The 27,914-nt window shown below is 32.0% G+C and overlaps 1 protein-coding gene and 1 long non-coding RNA gene across 13 annotated transcripts in view; one reads left to right on the forward strand and one right to left on the reverse strand.

Moving 5' to 3' along the window:
- Positions 1-27,914, forward strand: part of LOC134233428 (uncharacterized) — a 42,847-nt gene that overhangs the window by 10,973 nt on the left and 3,960 nt on the right. The window lies entirely within an intron of this gene.
- Positions 1,546-27,914, reverse strand: LOC134233425 (kelch-like protein 13). 12 transcript variants are annotated; one of them, XM_062715392.1, is made up of 12 exons: positions 27,710-27,914; positions 20,347-20,482; positions 17,412-17,477; positions 15,457-15,528; positions 14,072-14,143; positions 12,949-13,020; positions 9,680-9,745; positions 8,587-9,397; positions 8,046-8,148; positions 6,905-7,055; positions 6,410-6,455; positions 1,546-1,858 (listed from the first exon to the last, which is right to left on the reverse strand). In XM_062715392.1, the coding sequence occupies exons 1-12, from the start codon at positions 27,800-27,802 to the stop codon at positions 1,786-1,788; spliced, it is 1,761 nt and encodes a 586-aa protein (XP_062571376.1). In that variant the 5' UTR covers positions 27,803-27,914; the 3' UTR covers positions 1,546-1,785. The 12 variants fall into 12 exon arrangements, with proteins under 12 accessions (XP_062571376.1, XP_062571377.1, XP_062571383.1 ...); XM_062715395.1 differs by having other exon boundaries at positions 1,548-1,858; positions 9,674-9,745; positions 12,949-13,001; positions 14,125-14,143; positions 27,710-27,907; XM_062715391.1 differs by having other exon boundaries at positions 1,548-1,858; positions 9,674-9,745; positions 27,710-27,907.

Genomic DNA, 27,914 nt, shown 5'->3' on the forward strand with positions numbered 1-27,914 from the left:
ATTTTAGAAAATGTTCTAAATTAAATTGTGATATCTTTATAAGGCAATTGACTTAGATTTTGTAATTTACGGAAAACTTCTATCTTTATATAAAGTAATGATACAAATAATAAATTCTTATAATTTTAGTCTAGTAATTTTCATTGTACATATGCCATATATGGCTTTAAGTAAATTTACCCTTATTTAAATTATATTTTCTTATATAATTGGTAACTTGCATGTCAACATAATTAACTTGCTTGTTGACATTAATATGTTGCATTTCTACATAATCATGTGAAATGTTAATATTATTTATCTTGCATGTATTGTAAGGGACAGAAATATATGCCACCATAGATCATACTCTTAAAAGATATACTTTGTAAATGACTATGTGCATGCCGACATACTGGTAGTAAATATCTTGCACTTGCATGTAGCTGCGGAAACTGTAGCTCTTTTTTGTGCGCAATAAATATACAGATTTTTCAATGGGTGTCACTGTAGCTCTCCGTTCTATCAATATAATTTGGAGAGCTACAGTTCTGCAGCTAACTTGCATGTTGACATAATTTTCTTGCAAATCTTGCATGCTGACACAGTTTTCATGCAGGTTGACTTAATTTATCATTCAGGTATGGGGTAGAAATATGCCATCATAAACGCTAGTTTCTGACATCATAAATGCAAGCTTTAAGATACAGCGTAATTATATTAACAAGGAGCATAACTTTAATGGCATGCAAAATGCAAGATTGTTACATGTTAACATGCAACTTAATAACATGAAATTTAATTATGTGAACATGCAAGATAATTATGCTAAAATTCAGTTAAGTTATGTCAATAAGTGACTTATTTATATTAACATGCAAGAGAATAAGTTGTCTGTCCACATCTTATATGCTGACATAATCATCTTGCGTGCTAACTTGCTTACGTGTATCGTGCATGTTGACAGAAATAACATGTTTATATAAATGATGTTGCATGTTAAGATAAATAAGTCGCAGGTTGACATAAATACATGTTTGTTGCATGTTAACATTAATTATAGTGCATGTTAGCTAAATGGTTTTAATATGCAAACCTCGATACAATCCAAGTTAAAAAAATGTTAGTGTTTAGGCCTTTCTTAAACTCAGTTTAAAATCCTATTGAAGATACATGTATATATACTGTCTTTTCTGAATAATCAAACACACTGTTTCATAAATTTCTTTCCCATTATACTATTTTCCTTGATTTTATCACTGTGCAATCCGACACCCTGTTTATTCCGACACAAAATCTGTCTCCCAGTGCATGTCAAATTAGACAGGTTTCACTGTATATATTTTCATCAAATTTCATGTTGCATTTCTAATGAACCCTGGAATGATCATTTGTATCGTATGGGCATTTTTCTAGTTTTATGAATCCAAAGACAAACGGAAAGAGGAGGGGGGGACTCAGAGTGTTTTGGTCCACTGACCTCCTCCTACATTGAAAGACAAAAATTTACCAATCACAATTTATTGAAAAAAAAAAACCATAAACACATTTTCTTTGCAATAATTTTAATAATACCACACATTCATTTATACATATCTAAAATGTACAATAAAAGTATTTAACCGTTTACAGAAAACATTGATTTTGGATAAAAAAAAAATAAACACCGAAGAAAAAAAACATTAAAACACCAAAAAGAATTTTAGAAAAAAAATAAAAAGAAAAAAGAAAAAAAAACCATTCAAACATTGAGAAAAAACATAGAGAGAAAACATGGTGTGCGGTACATTGAGATCGGAACAGCCTTTAGAATCGCATGGATTGAAGCTGCCAAATCGGGGAGTTCTCAGGAATTTTTCTACCCTTTTTCTTGGGTGACCTGCAAACAGAATAGGAGACCTACATTTAGAGGGTTGAAAAGACAACACAAATAAGACAAATACAGTAATCTTATTAATTCATTTGACGGCTTCATGACAATATATTATATATTTGTTACTTGGATTCAGAAATTGATTAAATGTTGATATTATAAATATGTTGGCTGTGATTTAAACACAATATCATAATTAAATAGTAACTTTAAAAAAATTGATATAAGCAAGTGATACACAAAATTGTATCTAAAAAATAGTACTTAAATTTAATTAATGCATGCAAGTGATTGTCCTGATCAACACTCCACCTTAATGTGATAAGATATGTTGCCATGCCTAGCAAATTAAGTAGGCCATGACCCTAGAAATTTATCAATTGTCTTAAGATTTTATTTAAGAGCAGGATAATATGAAGTTAGTAATATTAAATAAAAAACATCCAAGTACAACTGTAGATTCCTTTATATAAGGGCGGTATTGATTATTTTAATGTTATTAGTACCCTCCAAGAATTACAATATATTGATCTAATTTTTAATATGTGATATTAAATAAAGCTGAAATTAATGAAGTGAAAAATGTGAATTCATGAGTCTACAATTAATTTACATGTAATTTTAGTTTTAAAATATATGTTATTAATATTAATGATATGGATAAATTAAACGACAAGCCTATGAACGCTCTAGAGCTCCAAAGATCAACGTACTAATTCCAGGCCATTTTATGACATGAGTTTTAGGAACACATACTAGAATGACAGAGGAATCTATAGTATGTCAAATTGTGATTTGTTGACGTTATGGTATAAATATCATTTAACATATGCAATAATTTAGCCCTCTCTGATTTTTTTTCTTATAACCCCCCCCCCCCCCCCCCAATAAAAATGAGGGCTGCCTTATTGCAGCAATAGCGGTGCTAATATGTTAAAAGTTAAAAAAAAAAACTTTTCATTAACTTGGCATTTTTCTTACATAATAGTCATAACAGATGAAACAAACATACAAAATCATGTTATTATAACTGAAAAGCCTGTGTTTGAAAAAAAAAATTAGAAAATTTCATTTTATGCAAACATGTAGTTCAATGTGATATTGTAAAAGAACATATACATACCTCATCCAGATGTCTCGAGAAAAAGCAAGTTTATGGATAAAAATGAACAATATATATTTAAATGATGATATCAAATTAAAAAAAAAAGACCTATGGTTTACCCTGCACATGTATTTGGCAGTCTTCAAGTAGGAATGCTACCTTGTAAATAGGATCTTAATCAAATTCTTGCAGTTTTTTTGTTTACAAGTACTTAAGTTAATATACAATTGTTTATAAATTAAATAACTAAAAATTGTTTTCTAAAATGTGAACATTTTCCACAGGAAATTTTTTTTTCTTGTTTACAAATAGGATAATATTTTCAAAATATTCAAACTATTTTCATTGAAACAAGTCCGTTTTATTCAAAACTTACATGTTGTATAATTTCGTTTTTTATTAGGTCACCTGAGTAAACTCAGGTGACCTATTGCTATCTGTTTTCGTCCGTCGTCGTGCGTTGTGCGTTGTGCGTTAACATTTGAACATTTTCAGCTTCTTCTCTGCAACCACTGAACCAATTTCAACCAAATTTGGCACAAAGCATTTATGGGTGAAGGGGAACAAAAATTGTATTTATTGAAAAAATCACTAAAATTAATGCAATCTTTAAAAATCTTCTTCTTTACTCCTGGACATCAAGCAGTTAAACTGTTTGCATGATTGTAACCAGCATTGAGTCCTCTACAAAAATTGTGAAATTTATGGCCCCTGGGTCAGGGGTTCTAGTGCTAGGGTGGGGCTAAATAAGTATATAGTGAAAATGCATTATTTCTTTGAAAATCTTCTTCTCTGCTCCTAGGTATTAAATAAACTAACTAAGTGCATAGTTATGAAAAGTGCCTCTACCAAAATTGTGAATTTTATCAAGGGGTTCTATTTAGGGCGGGGCTCATATTATATAGTGAAAATTCATGAATTCTTTGAAAATCTTCTTCTTGCTCCTGAGTATTAAATAAACTAAAATGATAGTTATGATGAACAAGTGCCTCTCACCAAAAATGTGAAAAACCCCATCTGGGGTTCTAGTTAGGGTGGGGCTAAATTAATATTAGTGAAAATGCATTATTTCTTTGAAAATCTTCTTCTCTGCTCCTGGGTATTAAATAAACCAACTAAGTGCATAGTTATGATGAACAAGAGTGCCTCTACCAAAATTGTGAATTTTATGGCCCCAGGGTCAGGGGTTCTAGTGTTAGGGTGGGGCTCATAGATTATATACTAGTGAAAATTCATGAATTCTTTGAAAATCTTCTTCTCTGCTCCTGGGTATTAAATAAACTAACTAAGTGCATAGTTATGATGAGCAAGAGTGTCTCTACCAAAATTGTGAAATTTATGACCCCGGGGACAGTGCTAGCAAATTTATATAGTGAAAATGCATTATTTCTTTGAAAATTTTCTTTCTGCTCCTGGGTATTAAATAAATAAGTAGTAATGATGAGCAAGAGTGCCTCTACCAAAAAATTTTATGGCCCCAGGGAGGGGTTCTGTGTTAGGGCGGGGCTTATAATTATATAGTGAAAATTCATGAATTCTTTGAAAATTTCTTATGAATTAAATTTTAAGTGCATAGTTATGATGTGCAAGAGTGTCTCTACCAAAAATGTGAAATTTATGGCCCCAGGGTCAGGGGTTCTAGTGTTAGGGTGGGGCTCTATTGATTATATAATGGAAATACATGAATTCTTTGAAAAAAATTGTTTTTGCTCCTAGGAATTAAATAAACTAAGTACATAGTTTAGAATAACTCTTCCAAAATTTTGATTTTATGGCCCTAAGGTCAGGGTTCTAGTGATAGGGTGGGGCTCTATTGATTATATAGTGAAAATACTTTAAATCTTTGAAAATTTTCTTCTCTGCTCTTTATTAAGCAGATGAACTACCTAGTTATTCAAGGACCCTAATCTTCCAGAATTGTGAATTTCAAGGCCCCAGGGTCAGGGGTACCATAGGAGGGGGTGTACTTAAATACTGAAACTGGATGAATTGTTTGAGATCTGCTCCTTGGAAATTAATCAAATATTTTTGAAAAGCAAGGGTGCCTTTTCAAAAATTGTGCAATGTGTGGATCTAGGCCTAAGGGTTCATGTGTGATTGGGGCATTACTGATTATTGCTGAATATTACTGATTACTTGAAATGCATTTTTTGTTCCCCCACCCTGCCTATGGGTATTAAGTAAACAAACTAAGCAACTGCTAAGTGTATTGTTATGATGATCAAATGGTGCCTCTTTCAAAATTGTAAATGCCATAGCATCTTGCTTAAAACATTAATCGAATTAAATCGCTGGAAAGTTGTTGCATAATGCTCAGGTGACCTATAAGGCCCATGGGCCTCTTGTTAATTTCACGATGTCAAGTCTAATTATGTCTGCCTTAAGAATTTTGATAATTTTTTTTATAATTAATTTTTTACTGTTATATTTATTGTTTTTAGATTCAAAAAAATAAAACGTTTACCATCCCGATTTCGAAGAGAGCCATTTCAAAAGTTTTGATATTGGACCCTATGGGAATTTGTTGGAAAAGCACCATATTATCAAATTTATTTCCCATATTTTTTGTATTTCTGAACATACTAATTAATTTTCGGAAAATTTTGATGTAACCTTGAGATTTCTTTTATTCAAATAGATGAAAGTTATAATAAAAAGTCACCAAATTGTGAAAAAAAGATCATCTAGATTGGTCGAGGAATTTACTACTAAGTTTATTTTTTCGAAGCCTAATACATGTAAAATTAAAAAGCAGCACAAAGTCATGCGTACTCGAATAAGACTCGGCCTCGATAATTTGTTTAAAACTCTTCTGAAACCTCAGGGACATGAAGCAGTTTTAACTTGCTTATTTCAGTATAGTTTTAGTCAAATAATGTGTAATGATAGAAAACATACAAAAAATTGAACTGGCCGTTTAAAACAGTCCCCTTTTTTATGAATTAAATTTTAAGAGTATAAATTAAATATGAGATACTAAAATTTCAACTTATGGCAATGAGGCAGTTTGGTTGCCAGAAACCAGATTGCTAAGAGGGTAAAGCAAATGACTGGAAATTAAGACTGCCTTAAATTCCCAGTCTGGTTCATTACATTTTCTTCCCCTCCTGTTATGTTTGATACTGTGAGCAGGCCTTGGAATAGTCAGAAAAGACAACAGGGTTGATGTTTATGAGGTCTGAAAACCTTAAGGGGGTAGGGCTTTGGCAGGCAGATGGATGTGACCCATGAACCCAGATAGCTCAGTCAGTAGACATGACTGGACATTCAGGGTACACAGGTTCGAATCTTTGTCTGATTCATTGTGTATCAATATTTCTCCTGTTACAGTCCATTAAATGTTCCCCTCTACCTCAACCTTCTGATAAAGGTTTCATGCACTTAACAGAAAAAATGGAAAAAATTTAATATCCCCCCACTTGCCAAAAGTTAGCATATAAACATGCATGTACCTCTTGTTTCCACTTCTAGAATCCTTCATCTGTGTTGTTGCTTCACCTACAAATTTACAGATAAGAATACCTGTAAATAATGTTCTCTGGTTCAGAGGAAGTTCTTTAAGTTTTTAAAATGACCCTTGGGCAACCTTTTAAATGAGAGCTGTGTTCAATTTAATTTTCATATTTTTTTTTAAAATTAACCTTCCTCCAAAGGATGTACAGACATTAAAAGCTGTAATTAATGTTTTCTGGTCCAGATGGCCTCCTCTTAGACTGAAAGCTGTTTCCAAATTAATTTTCATATTTTTTAAAAACTGACCACAAAAGGATGCTTAAAGTGATAAGAATTTAATATAAAAGTTGCCCTGTATTTCTAGAGAAGTTTAAAATGTTAATTTTAGGGATGGGGAGTTTTTTTTCCTTGGTGAGTATCAATCATAGTTTTTATGCAAATTTCAAATAAAGTTCCAATGTTTAACTTTTCAAATAAATATAAACTAGGCTTACATTTGGAAGTTCTATACTGCTCAACCTTAGGACTCTGCTCAAGCAGCATGCACGGAGAGCCCGCGTGACAATTGAAGTCTTGCGCCAACTCCTGGGACATAGGAGTGACTTCTACTTCTACCTCGTCTTCAATGCTATTGGAGGATTTGGCCTGTTTTGATAGAATGGACGAAATGATTGGAATGAAAGAAAATAAGTAAATTCAAAAAATTGTGGTCCCCCGCTTTCTTGCCAAATAAATACATATGTGAAATATGAAGGTTCTAGTATCTATCATTCAAAAGTTGTGGCCAAGGCTAAAGTTTTTTAAAAAGTAGTTAAAACTCCAAGGTCAAGGTCAAAGGGTCAAAGATTTTGGTATCCAATGAAAGGTCTTTTCAAATGGATTACATATGTGAAAAATGAAAGCCCTAGCCCTTACCATTCAAAAATTATGGTCAAGGTTTAAATTTTTTCATAAGTACATGTACGGAAATTTTCAAGGTCAAGGTCAAAAGGTCAAAGTTGTTGGTATCCAATGAAAGGCCTTGCTACAAAGAAAATATATGTGAAATATGAAAGTCCTACCGTAGTACGTACCATTCAAAAGTTATGGCCAAAGTAAAAGTTAAGAATTTTTTGTGTAAAAGTGGGTCAAACTCCAAGGTCAAGGTCAAAAGGTCAAATTTGGTGGTACCCAAAAAAGGTCTTGTCACAAGAAATACACATGTGAAATATAAAAGTCATAGCTCCACATAATCAAACGTTATGGGCAAGGTTAAAGTTTTTGTGATGGACTGACAGACGGACGGACTGACAGACTGACGAACAGACGAATGAGATTTAATGTCCTCTCGCATTTGCGAAAGCGGGAGACAAAAAATCCTGTGACTGTTATTGATGTGCAAAAAATTTTCATAGGAATATTCATGTAAAGACAGAAGGTGCACTATAGCAAAACGATTTAAAAGAGAAGGAAATATTATGCAAACATAAATAAACATGTAAAACATTTCATACAGTATATATCTATAAATAATGAGACTGAAAGCCGCATTTAATGACAATAATTATTTTCAAATACCATTAAAATTTATGGTTAAGTTACAGAATTAAAGAAAAACGATATAAAGATTTTTTTTGTAAAATATCGATGACCTACTTTTAAGTAATCGCTGACACTTTGTGGACTATTGACCCCGTCTCTCTTATTTACAGGGACGTCTAATGGATCCTCCTCATTGAGCTCCAGTGAGGTCCTCGCCCTTATTAAGTAAAACAAAAACATTTGTGTTAACATAAACATTCTCAGTAATAGAAGGGGGCATTAAAAAAGTATAATGGGGGTCGCCCAGGCTCCTATTCTATATGTTATTGGGGGTGAGGAAATTTAATGGAGATTTACAACATGAAAAGCAACGAAAAGCCATTATCCCTTAATGTATTTAAGGAATAGTTATGTTGTGTACTGAATTTCAATGAATAAACATATATTCTAAATAATTCGTAAATGAGATCCCGAAGAAATAATTAAAGGTAAGAAGTTAATTGAAATTAAAAGGATTTAGGAACTCTTATAAAAGGATGTTGAATTAACTTTATAAATCTTATACAGAGCATAACTCATTTGTGTTATGAAACATTTTCAATACTGATTTAAAACTGATATGTTTAATTAATGAATCAATATAGAAAAAAATTACCAATTGGCCATGGTTATCATGTTGACGCAACTCTGGTTCTGCCTGAGTATAGGAAATTTTCTTAAACAGAGAAACAGCTCTTTGTTGGTCATAAGGGGGAATCTGATGCACCTCATGATGGTCTCTAAGTGCTGGACTCTTTTTTCATAGTCATGGTGTTGGAACCATGAAACGGCAGCAGAGAATATGTCGAACTCCGACCTGACCATAATATTCTCATCAGACAAAATTAAACACAAAGTTTCGACGTCCAGGTCAAAAAATGCCGGACACTCTTTGATTTTCAAAAAGTTTGTCGATATATTCCTGATAATCTTGTCACTAATCTCCACTGCTTGTAATTGTGCCATGTTTGGTAACAGTCGAAGCTGGTCCTCACATTTCATCTGCTCTATTTTCCTCAGATATAATTTCCTTATTTGCTCGACTTTAAAAACAAGAGCAAGTTTCATGACATCCCGCCAATAGACCGTGTTGAAATCAAGCCTTCCGGTATAAATGAAGGCTAAAAAGGAGACCAGGGCCTCTTCTGAAACTCCCCTAACATTTATAATTTTGGGGGCCACTGGCTCCTTCGAAAAATGCTCCCTTTCAAAAACTTCGGCGAACAGAGGGCTCTGTGAAGCCAATACTAATTTATGCGCTGGGAATAGTTTATCTCCCAACTTGAATGAAATGTCACACATTTGTTGTTTTTCGTATTTCTGAGAAATATACTCTCCTACATGTGTATAGTGGGAGACTTCATTTACGCTCTGCTCTATAGCGGGATCACTGATCTCTCGTTTCGTATTTTCATTAAGATCCTCATCTAAAATGGCAAAATCATTAGATGATAGACAAAAAACGTCTTATCCTGACTCCGCTGATTCCTAAAAAGGGCACAACATTCTGGATTTAACAACATTTTTTTTAAAAATTAAAACATTTTTAACCATTGAAAAAAAAAAAAAATGAAAGGGACTGTTAGTTTTTATCATATTAAGCAACATTTCAAAATACATAACATCTAATTTAGAAAAGTTTTACTGTAGTTTTATTATGCATATTTTGTACTCGGATTGAAAAGGATTATAGAATAACTTACGAGTACCATTTATGGAGCAAGGGCTACCTTTACTAATGCTGCTCCTTGGAGACTGGCTGTAGATTCTTGATGCTGTAAATGTGAAAATGTTTGTGTAGTTAAAATTTATAGTAAGCAGAATTGCGATAATATACCACTTTATTATCTATTTAGGTTAGTGTTATAGAAGCAACAGCATAAAATGTTACCAAATAATTAAATAAACACATACCAAGAAAAAATATTTACATTACAATCCTTATAGACAAAAAACAATGTCATTTTGCTATTTTAATAATATAAAAGCAATAGATATAATGATCAAATTTTATAAGATGTTGGTTCCAAATTTTCCCATTTCAAAAAATTCATATTATATTCTTTAAACTGTTGCATTGGAAATAAGCTAAAAAATATATGGATATTAAAAACCCAAAAATCTATCTAGCTGAATTAGGATTACAATTATTAAAATTAAAAAAATATATTTTCTAATTTCTTAAACACACAGGATTTAACATTGTCATTCTGCATAAAAATATATTTGCTTTATATTGATGTTTTATTCATTAAATTTTATCAAATACCTTAAACTTCATTGAGTAACAAAAATTCCATTTGATCTATAATTTGTTTCTTGATATAAATGGCAATTTAATTGAATGCTTAAAGCGGGAAAAAAATAAACTTTTATACTGAACTTTGTTTCCATAAAAAAACCCCTAGCAATTATACCTAAATGGTTTTGGTGTTGCAAAAAAGGAGAAGTCTTGAATTTTCATGTTTTTTAATAAAATTCAATTACAAATACAAAGAAGAAAATATTTGCATGGTTACACTGTGTTAAGACCATAAAAGTTATTTATAGAAAATATTGATTGCCCTTAAAATTTGTCTTAAAAATTTTGAAATTGGCTTTAACAAAGTTGAGTTTTAGCATGAATATGATCAGCAATTTCATTAAATGTATTCCAAATGTATGGCATACTTAAGATATATTCCAAAGTTTCTTATATTTCTAAAGAGTTAATTGTCATTTGCTTTTTCGTTTTTATTGCAGTCAGGATTTGAAAATCCGATTTTTAAACTTTTCCGGCTGTTCTAGCAACCGAGTTAGCCGAAATTTTTTAAACTGGATATATTGAGTTTTCAAAATCTTCCAGTGGCAAGATGTTTTTTACAGAGAATGGCAATTAAAACATTTTAAACCATTGAAAAAAAAATGAAAGGGATTGTTAGTTTTTATCATATTAGGCAACATTTCAAAATACACAACATCTAATTTAGAAAAGTTTTACTGTAGTTTTATCAATATGCATATATTTTGTACTCGGATTGAAAAGGATTATAGAATAACTTACGAGTACCATTTATGGAGCAAGGGCTACCTTTACTAATGCTGCAGAGACTGAATGTAGATTCTTGATTAAATGTGAAAATGTTTGTGTAGTTAAAATTTATAGTAAGCAGAATTGCGATAATATACCACTTTATTATCTATTTACATGTAGGTTAGTGTAATAAAAGCAACAGCATAAATCCTGAAATTAAAAAAAAATACATTATCCTTACTTGTACAATGAACAAATTTTGCATTTTAATAAGGATAATTAATACAATTATAATATAATCCGAATTCGAAGAATGTATCATTAAATCTATTTAAGTCATCTAAAGCTGAATAGAGATACAATTGCTACAAATTAGAAAATGTATTTACTAGTATATATTCCTTTCACAAAACAGTTGTCATTCTGCATAAAAATATATTTGCTTTATTGTTGTTAAGTCTACTAATATTTTAAACTGGATATTGAGAACCAAAAAGTTCATTTTTGATCTAAAATTAGAAATTAAAGGAGGTCATATAAAATAAACCCATTTGTGTATTCTTACAGCAGAGAATTCTTATGATTCAGAAAGAATAAATTTTAATTTCTTATATCACTTTCATATTTTATAAAAATATAGGGCTTTATTTGTTTTGAAAGTGTACCTTCTTTCTTGCACAAAAATTTACACTTTATGTATCTGTATTCTTCCTTGTCTTTATATAAAAGGAACAAAGAATGCATATAAAACAAGAGGCCCATGGGCCACATCGCTCACCTGAGAAGCTTTGACCATTCTGTTCTTTACTAGATTTCCCCCTTGTAATACATATTGTGAGATTTCTCATAAATATTTCTATGTAAAACTTTGATTCCCCATTGTGGCCCCACCCTACCCTTGGGGGTCATGATTAGAACAATTTAGAATCTACACTACCCCAGGATGCTTCCACATAAGTTTCAGCTTTTCTGGACCAGTGGTTCTTGAGAAGAAGATTTTCAAAGATTTTTCTACAATTATATCAATGTAAAACTTAGATTCCCCATTGTGGCCCCGCCCTTCCCCCAGGGGTCATGGTTTGACCAATTTAGAATCTACACTACCCAAGGATGCTTCCACATAAGATTCAGCTTTTCTGGCCCAGTGGTTATTTAGAAGAAGACTTTCAAAGATTTTTCCTATATATTTCTATGTAAAACTTTGATTCCCCATTGTGGCCCCGCCAAGTTCCAGGGGGTCATGATTTGAACAATTTAGAATTAACACTACCCCAGGATGCTTCCACATAAGTTTCAGCTTTTCTGGCCCAGTGGTTCTTGAGAAGAAGATTTTTAAAGATTTTTCCTATATATTTCAATGTAAAACTTTGATTCCCCATAAATAATTACAATAATTATATAATAACCAAAGGATAATTACAAAGGGTTATATAATAATATAGCTATAGGACCAAAGGTCCCCAAAAGCAAACTATTTTCGAGGGGGATGATACCGGCAAGTGGTGGACTTAATACACACAATTTTGAGTAATTTAATACGAAGTCAGTGGTTAAACAATATATAAAACCAGAAGTTTTTTGAAAAAGGGATTATGTCTTTATATAAAAGGACTATTCACCAAAATGCACTTCATGTTTATTCGAACAAATTTTTATATAGAAAACAAGATAACTTAACCAAGGAGTTTATAATTTTTAAGGATTATATTTCTTACCACTGCCATTTAAGGAGCCTTCACTGGAAATCATATTCTTGGTGACCGTCTTGAGGTGTTGGATCCTATCAATGGGAAAATGTCTATGTAGTTTAATGTCTATGTAGATTTTTTCTATATATTTCTATGTAAAACTTTGATTCCCAATAAATAATTACAAGAATTATATAATAACCTAAGGGTAATTACAAAGGGTTATATAATAACTTAACACAAGGAGTTTATAATTTTTAAGGATTATATAACTTACCACTGCCATTTAAGGAGCCTTCACTGGACTTCCCTGTCACACTTCTTGGTGACCTCCTAGGGGTGTTGGATCCTATTAATGGGAAAATGTCTATGTAGTTCAAATTTATAATATGCAGGAATGAGGCTATATATATCAGTTAATTCTCTATTCAAAATAGATCTTAAAAAAGCAACAAACTACTGTGGTTTCATCAATTTTCGTTGGCATCAATTTTCGTGGATTTTGTAAAACATACATTTTCGAGGATACGTAATTTCGTGGACAAAAGCATTGCCTATACAAATGAATGTCATATTTCGTAATTCAATGAACATTTGAATTCGTGGATCTGCTCAACAACGATCTCCACGAAAATTGGTGCTCAACGAATATTGATGAAACCACAGTAAATCCTGAAATTAACCAGTGATTACAAGGATTATTTATTAACTTATCATTGATTACAAGAATAATAAAATAAAAAACAGTGATTAAAAGAGTTATATAATAAATAACTAAATAATTTAGTACCTGTGATTACAAAAATTATATTAAAACTTAAGGGTAATATTACAAATATTATATAATAACTTTGAATATTCATGATAACATGGATTATATAAAAACTTAACAGTGATCACAAGGATTATATGATAAATGACCAGTAATTACAAGAATTATATAATAACCTAAGGGTAATTACAAATATTATATAATAACTTAACAGTGATCCCAATTATTACATAAAAACTTAACAGTGGTAACAAGGATTATATAGTAATTTAACAGTGGTAACAAGGATTATATAGTAATTTAACAGTGGTAACAAGGATTTTATAGTAACTTAACTGTGGTAACAAGGATTATATAATAACTTAACAGTGGTAACAAGGATTATATAGTAACTTAACAGTGGTTACAAGGATTATTTAGTAACTTAACAGTGGTAACAAGGATTATTTAGTAACTTAACAGTGGTAACAAGGATTATATAATAACTTAACAGTGGTAACAAGGATTATATATTAACTTAACCATGATTACAAGGGGTTTATAAGAACTATCAGTGATTAAAAGGGTTACATTATAACTTAACAGTGATTACAAGGAGTTTATAATTATTATGGATTATATAACTTACCACTGCCATTTAAGGAGCCTTCACTGGACCTCCCTGTCACACTTCTTGGTGACCGTCTTGAGGTGTTGGATCCTATCAATGGGAAAATGTCTATGTAGTTCAAATTTATAATATACATGAATGAGGTGATATGTCAGTTTATTCTCACCAGTGATTACAACGGTTATATAATAAATAACCAGTGATTACAAGAATTATGTAATGAATTATACCAGTGATTATTATATAATTACTTAAGGGTACTTACAAAGATTGAAAAATAACTTTTCTTAACAGTGATTACAAGGATTATATAATAACATAACAGTGATCACAATTATCAGTATTTGCCTAATGATTACAAGAATAATAATTGTAACAGCTTTCCTGGACCAGAATTTCAGATTATTAATAAGAAGAAAGAAATTGTAATGTTAAAAAGATTTTTCTAAATATATCAATGTAAAACTGACAATTTATATATATAATAATAATAATTAATTTCCAATTGTGGCCCCGCCCTTCCCCCGGGGGTCATGATTTGAACAATTTAGAATCTACACTACCCAAGGAGGCTTCCACATAAGATTCAGCTTTTCTGACCCAGTGGTTATTTAGAAGAAGATTTTCAAAGATTTTTCCTATATATTTCTATGTAAAACTTTGATTCCCCAGTGTGGCCCCACCCAGTTCCCCGGGGGTCATGATTTGAACAATTTAGAATCTACACTACCCAAGGAGGCTTCCACATAAGTTTCAGTTTTTCTGGCCCAGTGATTATTAAGAAGAAGATTTTTAAAGATTTTTCCTATGTATTTCTATGTAAAACTTTGATTTCCAATTGTCAGGCCCTGCCCAACCCCCGGGGGTCATGATTTGTATAATTCAGAATTAACACTACCCCAGGATGCTTCCACATAAGTTTCAGCTTTTCTGGCCCAGTGGTTCTTGAGAACAAGATTTTTAAAGATTTTTCCTATGATTTCTATGTAAAACTTTGATTCCCCATAAATAATTACAAGAATTATATAATAACCTAAGGGTAATTACAAAGGGTTACATAATAACTTAACAGTGATTACAAGGAGTTTATAATTATTAAGGATTATATAACTTACCACTGCCATTTAAGGAGCCTTCACTGGACTTCCCTGTCACAGGGACGATCTAGGGGTGTTGGATCCTATCAATGGGAAAATGTCTATGTAGATTTTTACTATATATTTCTATGTAAAACTTTGATTCCCAATTGTGGCCCCGCCCTTCCCCCAGGGGTCATTATTTGAACAATTTAGAATCTACGCTACCCCAGGATGCTTCCACATAAGTTTCAGCTTTTCTGGCCCAGTGGTTCTTGAGAAGAAGATTTTTAAAGACTTTTAATTATTAAAGATTATATAACTCACCACTGCCATTTAAGGAGCCTTCACTGGACTTCCCTGTCACACTTCTTGGTGACGATCTAGGGGTGTTGGATCCTATCAATGGGAAAATGTCTATGTAGTTCAAATTTATAATATGCAGGAATGATGCGATAATCAGTAAACTCTCACCAGTGATTACAATGGTTATATAATAAATAACCAGTGATTACTAGAATTATTTAATGAATTACCAGTGATTATTATATAATCACTTAAGGGTACTTACAAATTTTGAAAAATAACTTAACAGTGATTACAAGGATTATATAATAACATAACAGTGATCACAATTATCAGTATTTGCCTAATGATTACAAGAATAATTTAACAATGAATAATGCATCAGAATTTCAGTTAACAAGGATTAAAAAAATACCCCAGTAAAAATAGGGTAAAAATATCCCTGTAGAAATAGGGTAAAAATATCCGAGTAAAAAAAGGGATTATATAATAACTTACCTGTGTATACAAGAATTATGAAATATTTTACCAGTGATTGTAATAATTAAGAAATAACATTTTTCAGTGAAATTTAATAGTATTTACACGGATAACTAGTATATGAATGGATTATATAATAACTTTAAGTTACCAGTAAATACAAGGATTATATAAAAACTGTCTAGTTATGACAAGGATTATATAATAACTGATAAGCGATAAAAAGAAATATACAATTACTTACCAGTGATTTCAAAGATGACATAAAATTTTAGAAATTATTTTTAAAAATAATATAAAAACTAACCAGTGACAACTTCACAGAATTCTAAATTACTGTAAATACCAAGAAAAATTTGAAATTAACTACTGTAAACATATTACATTCAGTGGTGTATTCTAATTAGCGATTTTGGTGGTAAGCCGAGAATGCCTTGTATATCATACAGGTATATCTAGCACATTTAGATTGCCCTAAATCAAATCTATGCTAACTTGTTGAAAATTCAATTTCCGCAAAATATCGTACACGCCAAATATAATACTTTTACAGTAAAATAACATTACACTCGGCCTGTCGGGCCTTTATGTCATTTTTAAAACAAAATTGAAAAGAAAATTTGATATAAAAAGAAAATAAAGAACACAGAAAGATATAGGCCATGAAAAACAATGTACATGTACATTCAAAATGATGAAACAATATATATCAGAATTAAAAGAAAGGCTCATAGATTAAAATGAATGCAAGATGGTCATAAAGAACATTTAAGGTATTTCTATCCTCCTGTGATGTCATAGGTTTTTAAAAAAACAAACCAAAAACTGTTATTAATCTAAATTCATATCCATTAGATAAATATCTTTAGGAAGAATTCTTTTCAATAGCTGTAATACAAATAATTTGTTAGATAAAAGTAAACATTAGAAGTCTGTGAGACAAAGCTCACTAGTTATACACCCGCTCCTTTCAAAAAAAAAGATATTGACATCAGATTAATACCAAATTAAATTGTTGCATTCGTGGCGCAGCGGATAGAGTTGTGAAGTAAGGAGTTGATCCTTACGTCCCGGGTTCGAATCCCACTGTTAGGTATTGAGATCTGTCTATCGGATGAAATGACAAACCAAGGTCCTGTATCGCTGTAGGTGCTGGCACGAAAAAGGACCCCTCCCTGCTCGATGGCCCTGAGTGCCAAGTATGGGACAAAATTTGTAGCTCTCCACCAGCAAGTAATGGCGTCTCCATATTAGTGAAAAGTTCTCGAGAGTCGAGAGGGACTTAAACAACATTTCCTCAATCAATTGCAACCAATCAATAAAAAAAAATCCCATCATATGGCATACCTCAGCAAAAAGTGTGCTAAAATTTCCAGCAATTGCAATGAGTAGTTGCTAAGAAAACTGCTATAAAACGTGTTATGTACGTTACGGACAGACACACAATGGTAAAACAGTATACCCCCTTGCCTTCAGACAGGGGTATAATTACTTACCACTGACATTTGAGTAGCTACCCTCACTGCTGACAGTACTAAGCGAGGGGCTGTATCTTTTGAAAGCTGTATAAATAGAAATGTTTAATTTTTGTGTATTGGAAATTTAAAAAGAAAATCTGTGAGCCAATACTCACAATACTGAGTATTGCATGTATCTCACTTGTACGTATGTGTGATGATCATATGCTTAGTGCAGTTCAAGAAATTATTAAACAATTATAGTGTGACCCTAATATCCCGAAAAATAATTATGTCCTAAAGTCTTTGTTGAAGATAAATATAAATTAAACAATATTATATATTGATAAGAATTTAGATTATTGGGATTTCTTATTTTTTAATTAAAGTCTATGTTGCAGAAAATATAAATTAAACAATTCTATAATATTGATCATAATTATTTTTTTCACCTAATTTAAAGTCTATATTGAAGATGAGAATAAATTTAATGAATTATATATTGATCATATTGATGTTCACTCTTATTTACAAATAAAGTGCATTTAAAAATATGAAAATAAGATGTGTTATATATAACACTATGCCCCTGTATGGCAACATAAATTATTTATATATCAGATCAAATATTTTCTACCAATAAGGCCTTTCGGACAATGCAAATGCGAAATATAAAATGCTAGCTACACCTGTTCCAGGATTATGACCAATAACATTTTTTATGACTCTGCCTATAAGGTCAAAGGGTCAAGGTTGTTTTTTAAAGAAATATTTGTCTCAAAAAGATTACATATGGGAAGTATGATAGCGCTGGTCTTTACCTTTAAAGTCTTTGTTGAAAAGATAAATATAAATTAAACAATATTATATATTGATTATTGATTTCAAGGATTATTTTTTGAAATATTAAAGTCTAGCCTGTAGTTCAAAAGTTATAAATTAAAGTTTGTTAAACGTAAATATTGATCAAGGTCAAATTATTTTTTTCAAATTTAATGTCTATATTGAAGATAAAGAAATATGAAATTAAATGATACCATTATATAAAATCATGATTAAGTTTTATTTTTACAGTGAGAGTCAAACATTTAAGGTCAAGGTCAAAAACAAGATGTTTTGTAAAAATGAAAGGTCTTTTCCAGAATTATATATGTGAACATATGAAAGATTAAGCATTTCTTCAAAAGTTAATAATTTAATGTTTTTTTATGGGTACAGAAATCTCCAATGTCAAGGTCAAAACGTTAAGGTTGTTGGTATTTAATGAAAGGTCTTACCACAAAAAATACATATGTCAAATGTAATGTCCTAATATTGTTCAAAAGTAAGCTAATGTTAAAAGTTTTTTGTTAATAAGTACAAAAATCTCCAAGGTCAAGGTCAAAAGGTCAATGTAATTAGTATTAAATGAAAGGTCTTGCCACAAGGATTACAAAAATATGAAAGCCCTAGCCCTAACAATTCAAAAGTTATGGTCAATGTTCAATTTCTTAAAAAGTAGGTCAAACTCCAAGGTCAAGGTCAAAGGGTCAAAGTTTTTGATATCAACTGAAAGGTCTTGTCATAAGGATCAAATATGTAAAGTATGAAAGCATTAGCCCTAACTCTTTAAAAGTTATGGTCATGATTTGCTTTTTTAAAGTAGGTCAATCTCAAATGTCAAGGTCAAAGGGTCAAAGTTCTTGGTATCCAATAAAGGGTCTTCTCACACAAATTACATATATGAAGTATGAAAGCCCTATCCCTTACCGTTCAAAAGTTATGGCCAAGGTTAAAGTTTTTTCACAAGTATGGAAATCTACAAGGTCAAGGTCAAAGGGTCAAGGTTATTGGTATCCAGTGAAAGGTATTTTAACAAACATTACATATGTGAAGTATAATGTCCTGGTGTCTACTGTGTGTTCAAAAGATATGGCCAAAGTAAAAGTTTAAAATTTTCATGTAAAGGTATGTCAAACTCCAAGGTCAAGGTGAAAAGGTCAAATTTGGTGGTACCCAAAGAAAAGTTATTTCAATTGAAAGGTCTTGTCAAATATATATGTAAAGTATGAAAGCCTGCCCTAACTCTTTAAAAGTAATGGTCAAGATTTGTTTTTTTAAAGTAGGTCAATCTCAAATGTCAAGGTCAAAGGGTAAAAGTTTTTGGTATCAAATTAAGTGTCTTCTCACAAGGATTACATATATGAATAAATAGCCCACTGTTCAAAAGTTATGGCCAAGGTTAAAGTTGTTTCACAAGTACGGAAATCTACAAGGACAAGGTCAAAGGGTCAAGATTGTTGGTATCCTGTGAAAGCCTTTTTAACAAACATCACATGTGAAAGGTTTTTTAACAAACTTCACATATGTGAAGTATAAATGTCCTGGTGTCTATTGTTCAAAAGATATGGCCAAAGTAAAAGTTTAAAATTTTCATGTAAAAGTAGGTCAAACTCCAAGGTCAAAAGGTCAAATTTGGTAGTACCCAAAGCAAGGGAAAGGTCTTGTCACAAGGAATACACATAGGAAATATGAAAGTCATAGCTCCACTTAATCAAAAGTTATGGGCAAGGTTAAAGTTTTTGCAGACAAACAGACAAACAGAGAGACAGACAGAGAAACAGACAGACAGACAGACAGACAGCTAGACAGACAGACAGACACGACAAAAACTTTATACCCCTGGAACTTTGTTTACAGGGGCATAAAAACATGCATGGTTACAGTTGGTTTGAAAATAGTGAGTTTATAAATATTCCTCTATAAAACACAGCATATTTTTTAATGTAATGAAAAAATACATGTAAAATTTGTGAAAAGATAATGTCTGAGCACCATCTACAGAAAATTAGTTTAATTTTGGCCAAAATCAATTTTGTTAAGAAAAAAAAACACAAAAGGGTCTAAAAATGATTGCAAGATGGTTATTGACAAAAATACAGGATTCCAATTCCTAGACAGTTACAAGAATTTGAACTACACACATAATACGTACCACTGCAACCTTGTCCAAACTCCGGCAATTGGGGTGATTGTTGTGCAACCAGGTTGCTTGCTCGCCTGATGTTGCTAGTCACCGGCTCAGATGGAGGAGGAAGGGTTGCTGGTTTGGATTCAGCTGCTTTCTGGAGCTTTTGAAATAAAGTTCAATAATAAATATCTTTGATTCAGAAAAGTACAATAAAGCATGAGAACAAATGAAGTATTTTCAATGGAAAAGTTTAATTCACAAACAATTCTTACAGCAATTTTTTTTTTTTTCAAAATCATTAGAAATTATTCACTCTGCATATATATCGAGATCCCTTAAGTTTATTAATAAGATTTAAAACACTGTTTATAACATAAGTTGATAGAGATTTTGATATCAATCTGAATCTTCAATGCTTAACAGGATGGGTATTTGCACTGAATTCTAATGTAATTTATATTTTAAAACCAGAAGTCTCTGTTGAGACTGTAGCTCTACTGATTTGTACTTATGATAAAGGAGGAGAAAAGAAGCAGTTGGGACTTAAAACTTTACAAAAGCAATAAATAGAATAATGATCCTTGATTAAGTCTCTTTTTGTGGCAAGATTGCAATAAGACTACAACTGTAGGAGTAGCTTTTAATTAAACTTTTCAGAATTTTCAATTTTAGTTACGATGGCAACATCAATCATCAAAATTAAAATCACAAAGCCGATAGTAATGTATCTCAATATAGTCAACTTGCATGCCAAATTATATTTTAATCAGACTTAAACTGTATTTGGAGTAGCATTTTCAAAGTATTTCCCAGAAGTTTCTATTTCTAGTAACCACGGCAACACATCCAAGTCAAAATACCAGACCAAAACTGTAGGAGGAGAAGCATTTTGAAAAATTGTTTACATACAGTTAGACGGACAGCTAGACAGACTGACGGACGACAGATACATTACTATCGCATAGGCTCTTCTTGTCTCTGACCAGTAGAGTTAAAAAAAACTTAAATCTGTGCTTACATGACAGATTTAAGATCTAAGCCCACAACCCCCCCCCCCCCCCCCCCCCCTTTCCACTCAATAGGTTTTATTCTCATTTAGGTGAGGAGTTATTTTTTGTCTGTTTGAGTGTTTGTTCATTTGATTTCTTTTACGTAATTAATTGAGTTTGATTTTTTTTTCGGGGGGGGGGGAGGGGGGGGGTAAGACCCTTCACTTGAAAAAAAAATCTTAGATGTATGCTTTAATAAATGTATTATAATCTTTACTGGTAAATTGCCAGTCAGTACCATAAGAAACTAGAGGTACTGTGAGCAATGAGACTAAATGATACCCCCTCCTCCCATATCATGAAAATAATATAGAGACAAAAAATTTCAGTTTCTTATAAAGATCACTTCAAGAAAAAATCTAATGCCCCCGAAACTTCATTTAAAAAACTGCTAAAAAGATTTTTTTATGACACAATTGGAATTACAGACATAAAAAATGTAGAGCAGGAAAAAAATAAGTTGCCTTCAGACAGAGAGGTATGTCCCACTGAATACCACTGACATTTGAGTTGCTACTGGATCAAACTGGCTGTAACATGTACTAAGTGAGGGGCTGTACCTTTTGAAAGCTGTATAAATGGAAATATTAATTTTTGTGTATTGGAAATTTAAAAAGAAAATCTGTGAGCCAATGGTGGCGTTTCAATGCTGAAAGTTCATGTATCTCACTTGTACATTATGTGTGATGATCATATGCTTTGAAACTAGTTCAATTGTTAAAATTATAAACAACTATATTTATAGTGTGTGCTAAAATTTCCAGCAAAAATGAATTATGTCCTAAATGTCTTTGTTGAAGATAAATACAATTAAACAATATTATATATTGATAAGAATTCAAATTATTTGGGGTTTAAGTACTATACAAATTTCTGAATTTGAGTAGCTATGTTCACTGATGAGTATAAATTAAACGATGAAAACTATATAAATATAATTATAAAAAATTTTTTTTGTGAATTGGAAATTTAAAAAGATCTATATGTGAAGATATAAAAATTTAATGATTTTATATATTGATCATAATTAATGTTTTAGACGATCTTATGCTTTAATAGTGCATAAAATAAATTAAAAAATTTAAAGTGTGAAAAAAAAGACGTTTGTGAATATGTCCTAAAGTCCTGTTGAAGGCAACATATAAATTCCAACTTTCGTCAAATGTATTGCAATGATGTTGGTTATTTTTTCATTTAAAGCCTTTTGAACAAGAAATCGAAATAAATAAAATGCTATAGCGACACCTGTTCCAGGATTATGATTTCAAAGGTTGAAGATTTTATAAATATAGGACAAATATTGATTCATAGGTCAATTTTTCACCTAGAAATTTAAAGTTATATTGAAGAAATGCTTTGTCTCAAAGATTACATATGGGAAGTATGAAAGCGCTGGTCTTTACCTTTCAAAAGTTATGACCAAGGTTAAAGTTTGTGAAAAGTAGGTCAAACTCGAAAGTCAAGGTCAAAGGGTCAAGATTCTTGATATCCAATGAAAGGTCTTGTCACAAGGATTACACATGTGAAAACACAGCAATATTACTTTAAAAGTTATGTTCAAGGTTAAATTGTTTGTTAAAAGATTAATGTCAAATTTTCAGAAAATTAGGTCAAGGTCAAAGGGTCAATTTTGTCTTGATAAAAAAAAGGTCTTGTCAAAAGGATTAAATTTGACTTTGAAAAATGAAGATTCCTTCCTAGACATTTCCCTTCAAAAATTGAATGGTCAATGTTGTATTTTTAAAACCTTGTCAAACTCCAAGGTCAAGGTCAAAGGGTCAAGGTTCTTGGTATTGCAGTTGTCAAACATAGCCTGATTTGTTAGTGACCCCCTCAGAAGGGATTTATGAAGTCCTGATTTGTTACCATTCAATGAAAGGTCTTTTGAAATAAAGAATAATATATATCATCTTCCTGATTAAGAATGTTAAAGCTGTAGTACTTATTGTTCAAAAGTTATAGCCAAGGTTAATGTTTTTTTATGGGTACAGAAATCTCCAATGTCAAGGTCAAAACGTTAAGGTTGTTGGTATTTAATGAAAGGTCTTACCACAAAAAATACATATGTCAAATGTAAATGTCCTAGTTCTATTGTTCAAAAGATATGGCCAAAGTAAAAGTTAAAAATTTTTGTGTTAAAGTGGGTCAAACTCCAAGGTCAAGGTCAAAGGGTCAAGATTCTTGATATCCAATGAAAGGTCCTGCCACAAGGATTACACATGTGAAATATGAAAGCTCTAGCAAAGTTATATTGTACTCATAAAAATGGTGAAAAGGTCAAGTTTGTAAAAACTTAAGTAAAATCCAAGGTCATAGGTCAAAGGGTCAATGACCCTTGATATAATCAAAGGTTTTGAAATTAAGGATTACACAATGTGAAAGTATGAAAAAAATTTAATTTTAAACTTTTCAAATGTTTTCAATTTTATGTTGTGCAAAAAATCAAAGTCAAACTCCAAAGGGAAAAGGTCAAAGGGTCAAAATTATATATAATCCAATGATAAAAAGAAATTCCCAAAGGATATTCACAAAGGGACATAGTATTAAATAACCAGTAACACATCCAAGCAAAAACCCTTCAAAAATTATGAGTCCATGTTGTTGAAAAATTTTTACAACAGACAGTCAGACAAGGTCAAAAGGTCGACTGTTCTTGGTATTCTAATAATATGATCTTTTCATCAGAATTATATAGAGTAATAAAAGAAAAACTTATTGTGCTTACAAGACAAGTTTACAGTTGTTAAAAATTTTTCATAGGTAGTGAAATGCTCAAAGGTCAAGGTCAAAAGGTTAAGGATGTTGGTATCCAATTTTGGAAAAGTTTACTGTTACCAAATAATATATACCTGAAATATAATTTTTTGGGGGGTTGTTCAAAATTACTGGTCCAATAAAAAAAAATTCTTTGTGTTAATGTGGGCTAGACAAACATTCATCTCATTATAATATTTGCATTATTTGAATGAAAAGTAAAATTGTAAGAGATGGTACACCAAAGAACTAGAGGTCTTGTCACAGAGGAATACACTTTGTGATATGCATGAATGTCATAAAACTTAATCAAAAGTTATAGGCAAGGTAAATTTTCTCTTGCGGACAAACAGACAATAAGAGAGTGCAGATAATCAGAAAGACAGAGAGACAGACAGAAACTAAAGGTACTGTGACACAAGGCTCACTAAACTATACCCCCTCCTCCCATATCATAAAAAAATGGCAGTGTCCATGTTTTGCAAAGGAAAAAAAAAATATGTATTGGATCAGAAAGTCAAAAACTAGGAGGTGCAAAATGGCAAGGTGTACAAAAGATTCTGTGTAAGTTTCATCAAATTTCATTCAGACAGGTGTGAGAGAATTTATTCTTCTCTCACACAAAGGATAGGTACCCCAAAGCTTAACCTGGACGTACAGACAGACAAACATCACGGCATTACTTATATATTGTGCAATTTTCCAGGTCATGAAAATGCACGAATCTGATGTTGCTAAAATTGTCGCTATGAAATGGAAGAAAAGGGTTACATTGGTTTGGATCCGTTCCCACGCTTGCTCTGGAGCTTTTAAAATAAAGTCCTCTCTAAAACATATATTTTGATAAAGAATGAGCCTAGCAACGGCTGTAAAGAAATGACCCTGTAAAATCTGAAAATTCCCGCTCAGAACACTTTGTTTCCGGAAGTAAGAGAGAGATTTTTAAAACTCCAAAACATTCATAAAATATTCAAACATGTCCTTAGAATATAATAAATATTTAAATTGATTTTAATATCCTATATTGACGGTGCGACCTTTAAAGGTAATTTCATTGTTTTAATTTAGATCGGGCTCGTCAAACCGCACGTGACATTTGGTGCATAAGTTGATAGAGATTTTGATATCAATCCCCGGATGTGCACATGGCTTTATTTGTGGCACTTCACCGACCCTCAGACAGACGTGGGTATTACCCGAGGCCGCCATGTGAATTCTAATGTAATGTTATATTGTTATTCACAAGCACAATGAAGTCTCTGTTAAATATAGGTAGGCTCTATCTGATTTGCTAACTTATGATAAAGGAGGAATTTTAAAGTAAAAAGTTAATGTTTGAAATAAATGATGTTATGACAAAAGCAATATAGAAAGTATAGAAAAGCCAGGGGAAGTTTTAGGAGTGGGGGTTGATTTTTGACATAGCATGTTATTTGTGGCAAGATTGCAATAAAACTACAATTTTGACCTATAAAGCTTTTAATACAACTTTTCAGTATATTTTCAATTTTAGTTAGGATAAGGCTGCAATATCAAACTGTTCAATCTGTAGTAAGTAACTCTCTGAACTACCTAGATATACGTCATAATAGAATATGAAGTCAAGTCACTGCATACTTGAGCTGACATGACGCCGGGAAAGTGTCATAATTAAACATGGCATGTAGATTAAAGTAGGTCTATACTCGCACACGTCATTTAAATAGTGCGCTCGGTTCTTGATTACCGGTAGAGTTTTTAACTATATTGGTTTGACCTCAATTGCAAAAAAGGTAACGATTTTGAAACAGTCCTTTCTCATTTAACACATACTCTCAGTTTAACGAGGCTCGGGGGTGGCAGCCATTGACATCCTAACAAAGCATATTGGACCGAATTATCTTTGAAACCAAAATGGCAGTTTAAATAAGCGAAATGTTCTATGATTACAATATCAGGGTCAGGAGGACTATTAACAACAATTATGAGGAATGTTTGGTTGTGGAAACAGCGAAAGGATAAGTTAGGAACACACGGTTATTAATGTTATGAGAACGCAGTTTAAAAACATCGAGAAATAAATCGAGAACAGAGCGCACTTTTTTATGCGCAATTAATATACAGTTTCCTTTCACATGGGTGGCAAAGCTAAGTTTCAAAGAAACTCTCCGATCTAATCAAATATATTTAGATATTGATGAGAGCTATAGGTTCTGCAGCTAGATTGCAACATCAATCATCAAAATCAGTGACCAGGTAAAAGTTTTAGGAAATCCATGTATCTCAATGTAGTCTACTTGCATGCCAAATAAATAATCAGACATAAACTGTATTTGAAGTAGCATTTTCAAAGTATTTCCCAGAAATTTTTATTTTCTAGTAACCACGGCAACACATCCAATTCAAAAAACTAGACCAAAACTGTAGGAGGAGTAGCATTTTGAAAAATTGTTTACATACAGACAGACGGACAGCTAGACAGATGGACGGATGACGGACGCATTACTATCGCATAGGCTCTTCTTGTCTCTGACCAGTAGAGTTAAAAAAAAAAAATTTATCTGTGCTTACATGACAGATTTAAGATCTAAGCCCACAAGCCCCCCCCCCTCCACTCAATAGGTTTTTTTTCTCATTAAGGTCAGGAGTTATCTTTTGTCTCTTTGAGTGTTTGTTCATTTGATTTCTTTTATGTAATTAACTGAGTTTGATTTATTTTTTTTTTTTGGGCGGGGGGGGGGGGGGGGGGGGGTAAGACCCTTCACTTGAGAAAAAAAATTCTTAGATGTATGCTTTAATAAATGTATTATAATCTTTACTGGTAAATTGCCAGTCAGTACCATAAGAAACTAGAGGTACTGTGAGCAATGAGACTAAATGATCCCCCCTCCTCCCATATCATGAAAATAATGGCAGTGTCCATGTTTTGCAAAGGGAAACCAAAATATGTGTTGGATCAGAAAGTTAAATAGGGGGTGCGCAATGGCAATGTGTAATAAAGATTCTATGAAAGTTTCATCAAATTTCATTCAGTGGTATGAGAGAATTTATTCTTCTCTCACACAAAGGATGGGTACCCCTAAGCTTAACAGATGGACGTACATCACGATTACTGTATAGTGTATATCCTTCCACTTTTCAAGTGGGGTTAATTAGAACAGGTCAAATGTGTACTAATATGTCAATGTTGGGTGTAAACAAAAGTCCCATGGGCTTGTGTTCCTTGACAAAAATATTTCAAAATGATGCTAGCCTGTTTTACTTTTTCCTTAATCATGTTAATGATACAATGCACAATTCAACAAGTAGATTTATGAACTTGACCTTGGTTATGTAAAACGAGGCCTAGAGGGCTGCTGAAAATGAACGATTGTTAACCCGTATATTTTTTAGGTTGGTTCCACGTAGTTTTTTTTAGCATAGTTAACAATTTAACAATCAGATGCATAGGGCCTATACATATGTAAAACAACTACGATTGTATAAATAACCACAAATCTACCCTATCCCCAGACCGACGAAGCCATTAATTTTCCCAGAATCATGAAAATGCACGAATCTATTTATGTAAAATTGTCGCTATGAAATGGAAGAAAAAAACTTACATTCATTTTTCTTCTCCGTTCCCAGGCTTGCTGGGGGAACGCATCCTCCCAGCAAAGGAAGCTGAGAGGACCTCTCTCAAAACACTCAGCCATTTTTATGAATAACGAATGAGCCTAGCAACCGCTGTAACTAGGAAATGACCCTGTAAAATCTGAAAAATCCCGCTCAGAACACTTTGTTTCCGGAAGTAAGAGAGAGATTTTT

This window comes from Saccostrea cucullata, unplaced genomic scaffold (assembly GCF_032062105.1).
Source record: "Saccostrea cucullata isolate Sc308-1 unplaced genomic scaffold, CSIRO_AGI_Scuc_v1 ctg3198, whole genome shotgun sequence".
In the NCBI taxonomy this organism is placed as follows: Eukaryota; Metazoa; Mollusca; class Bivalvia; order Ostreida; family Ostreidae; genus Saccostrea; species Saccostrea cuccullata.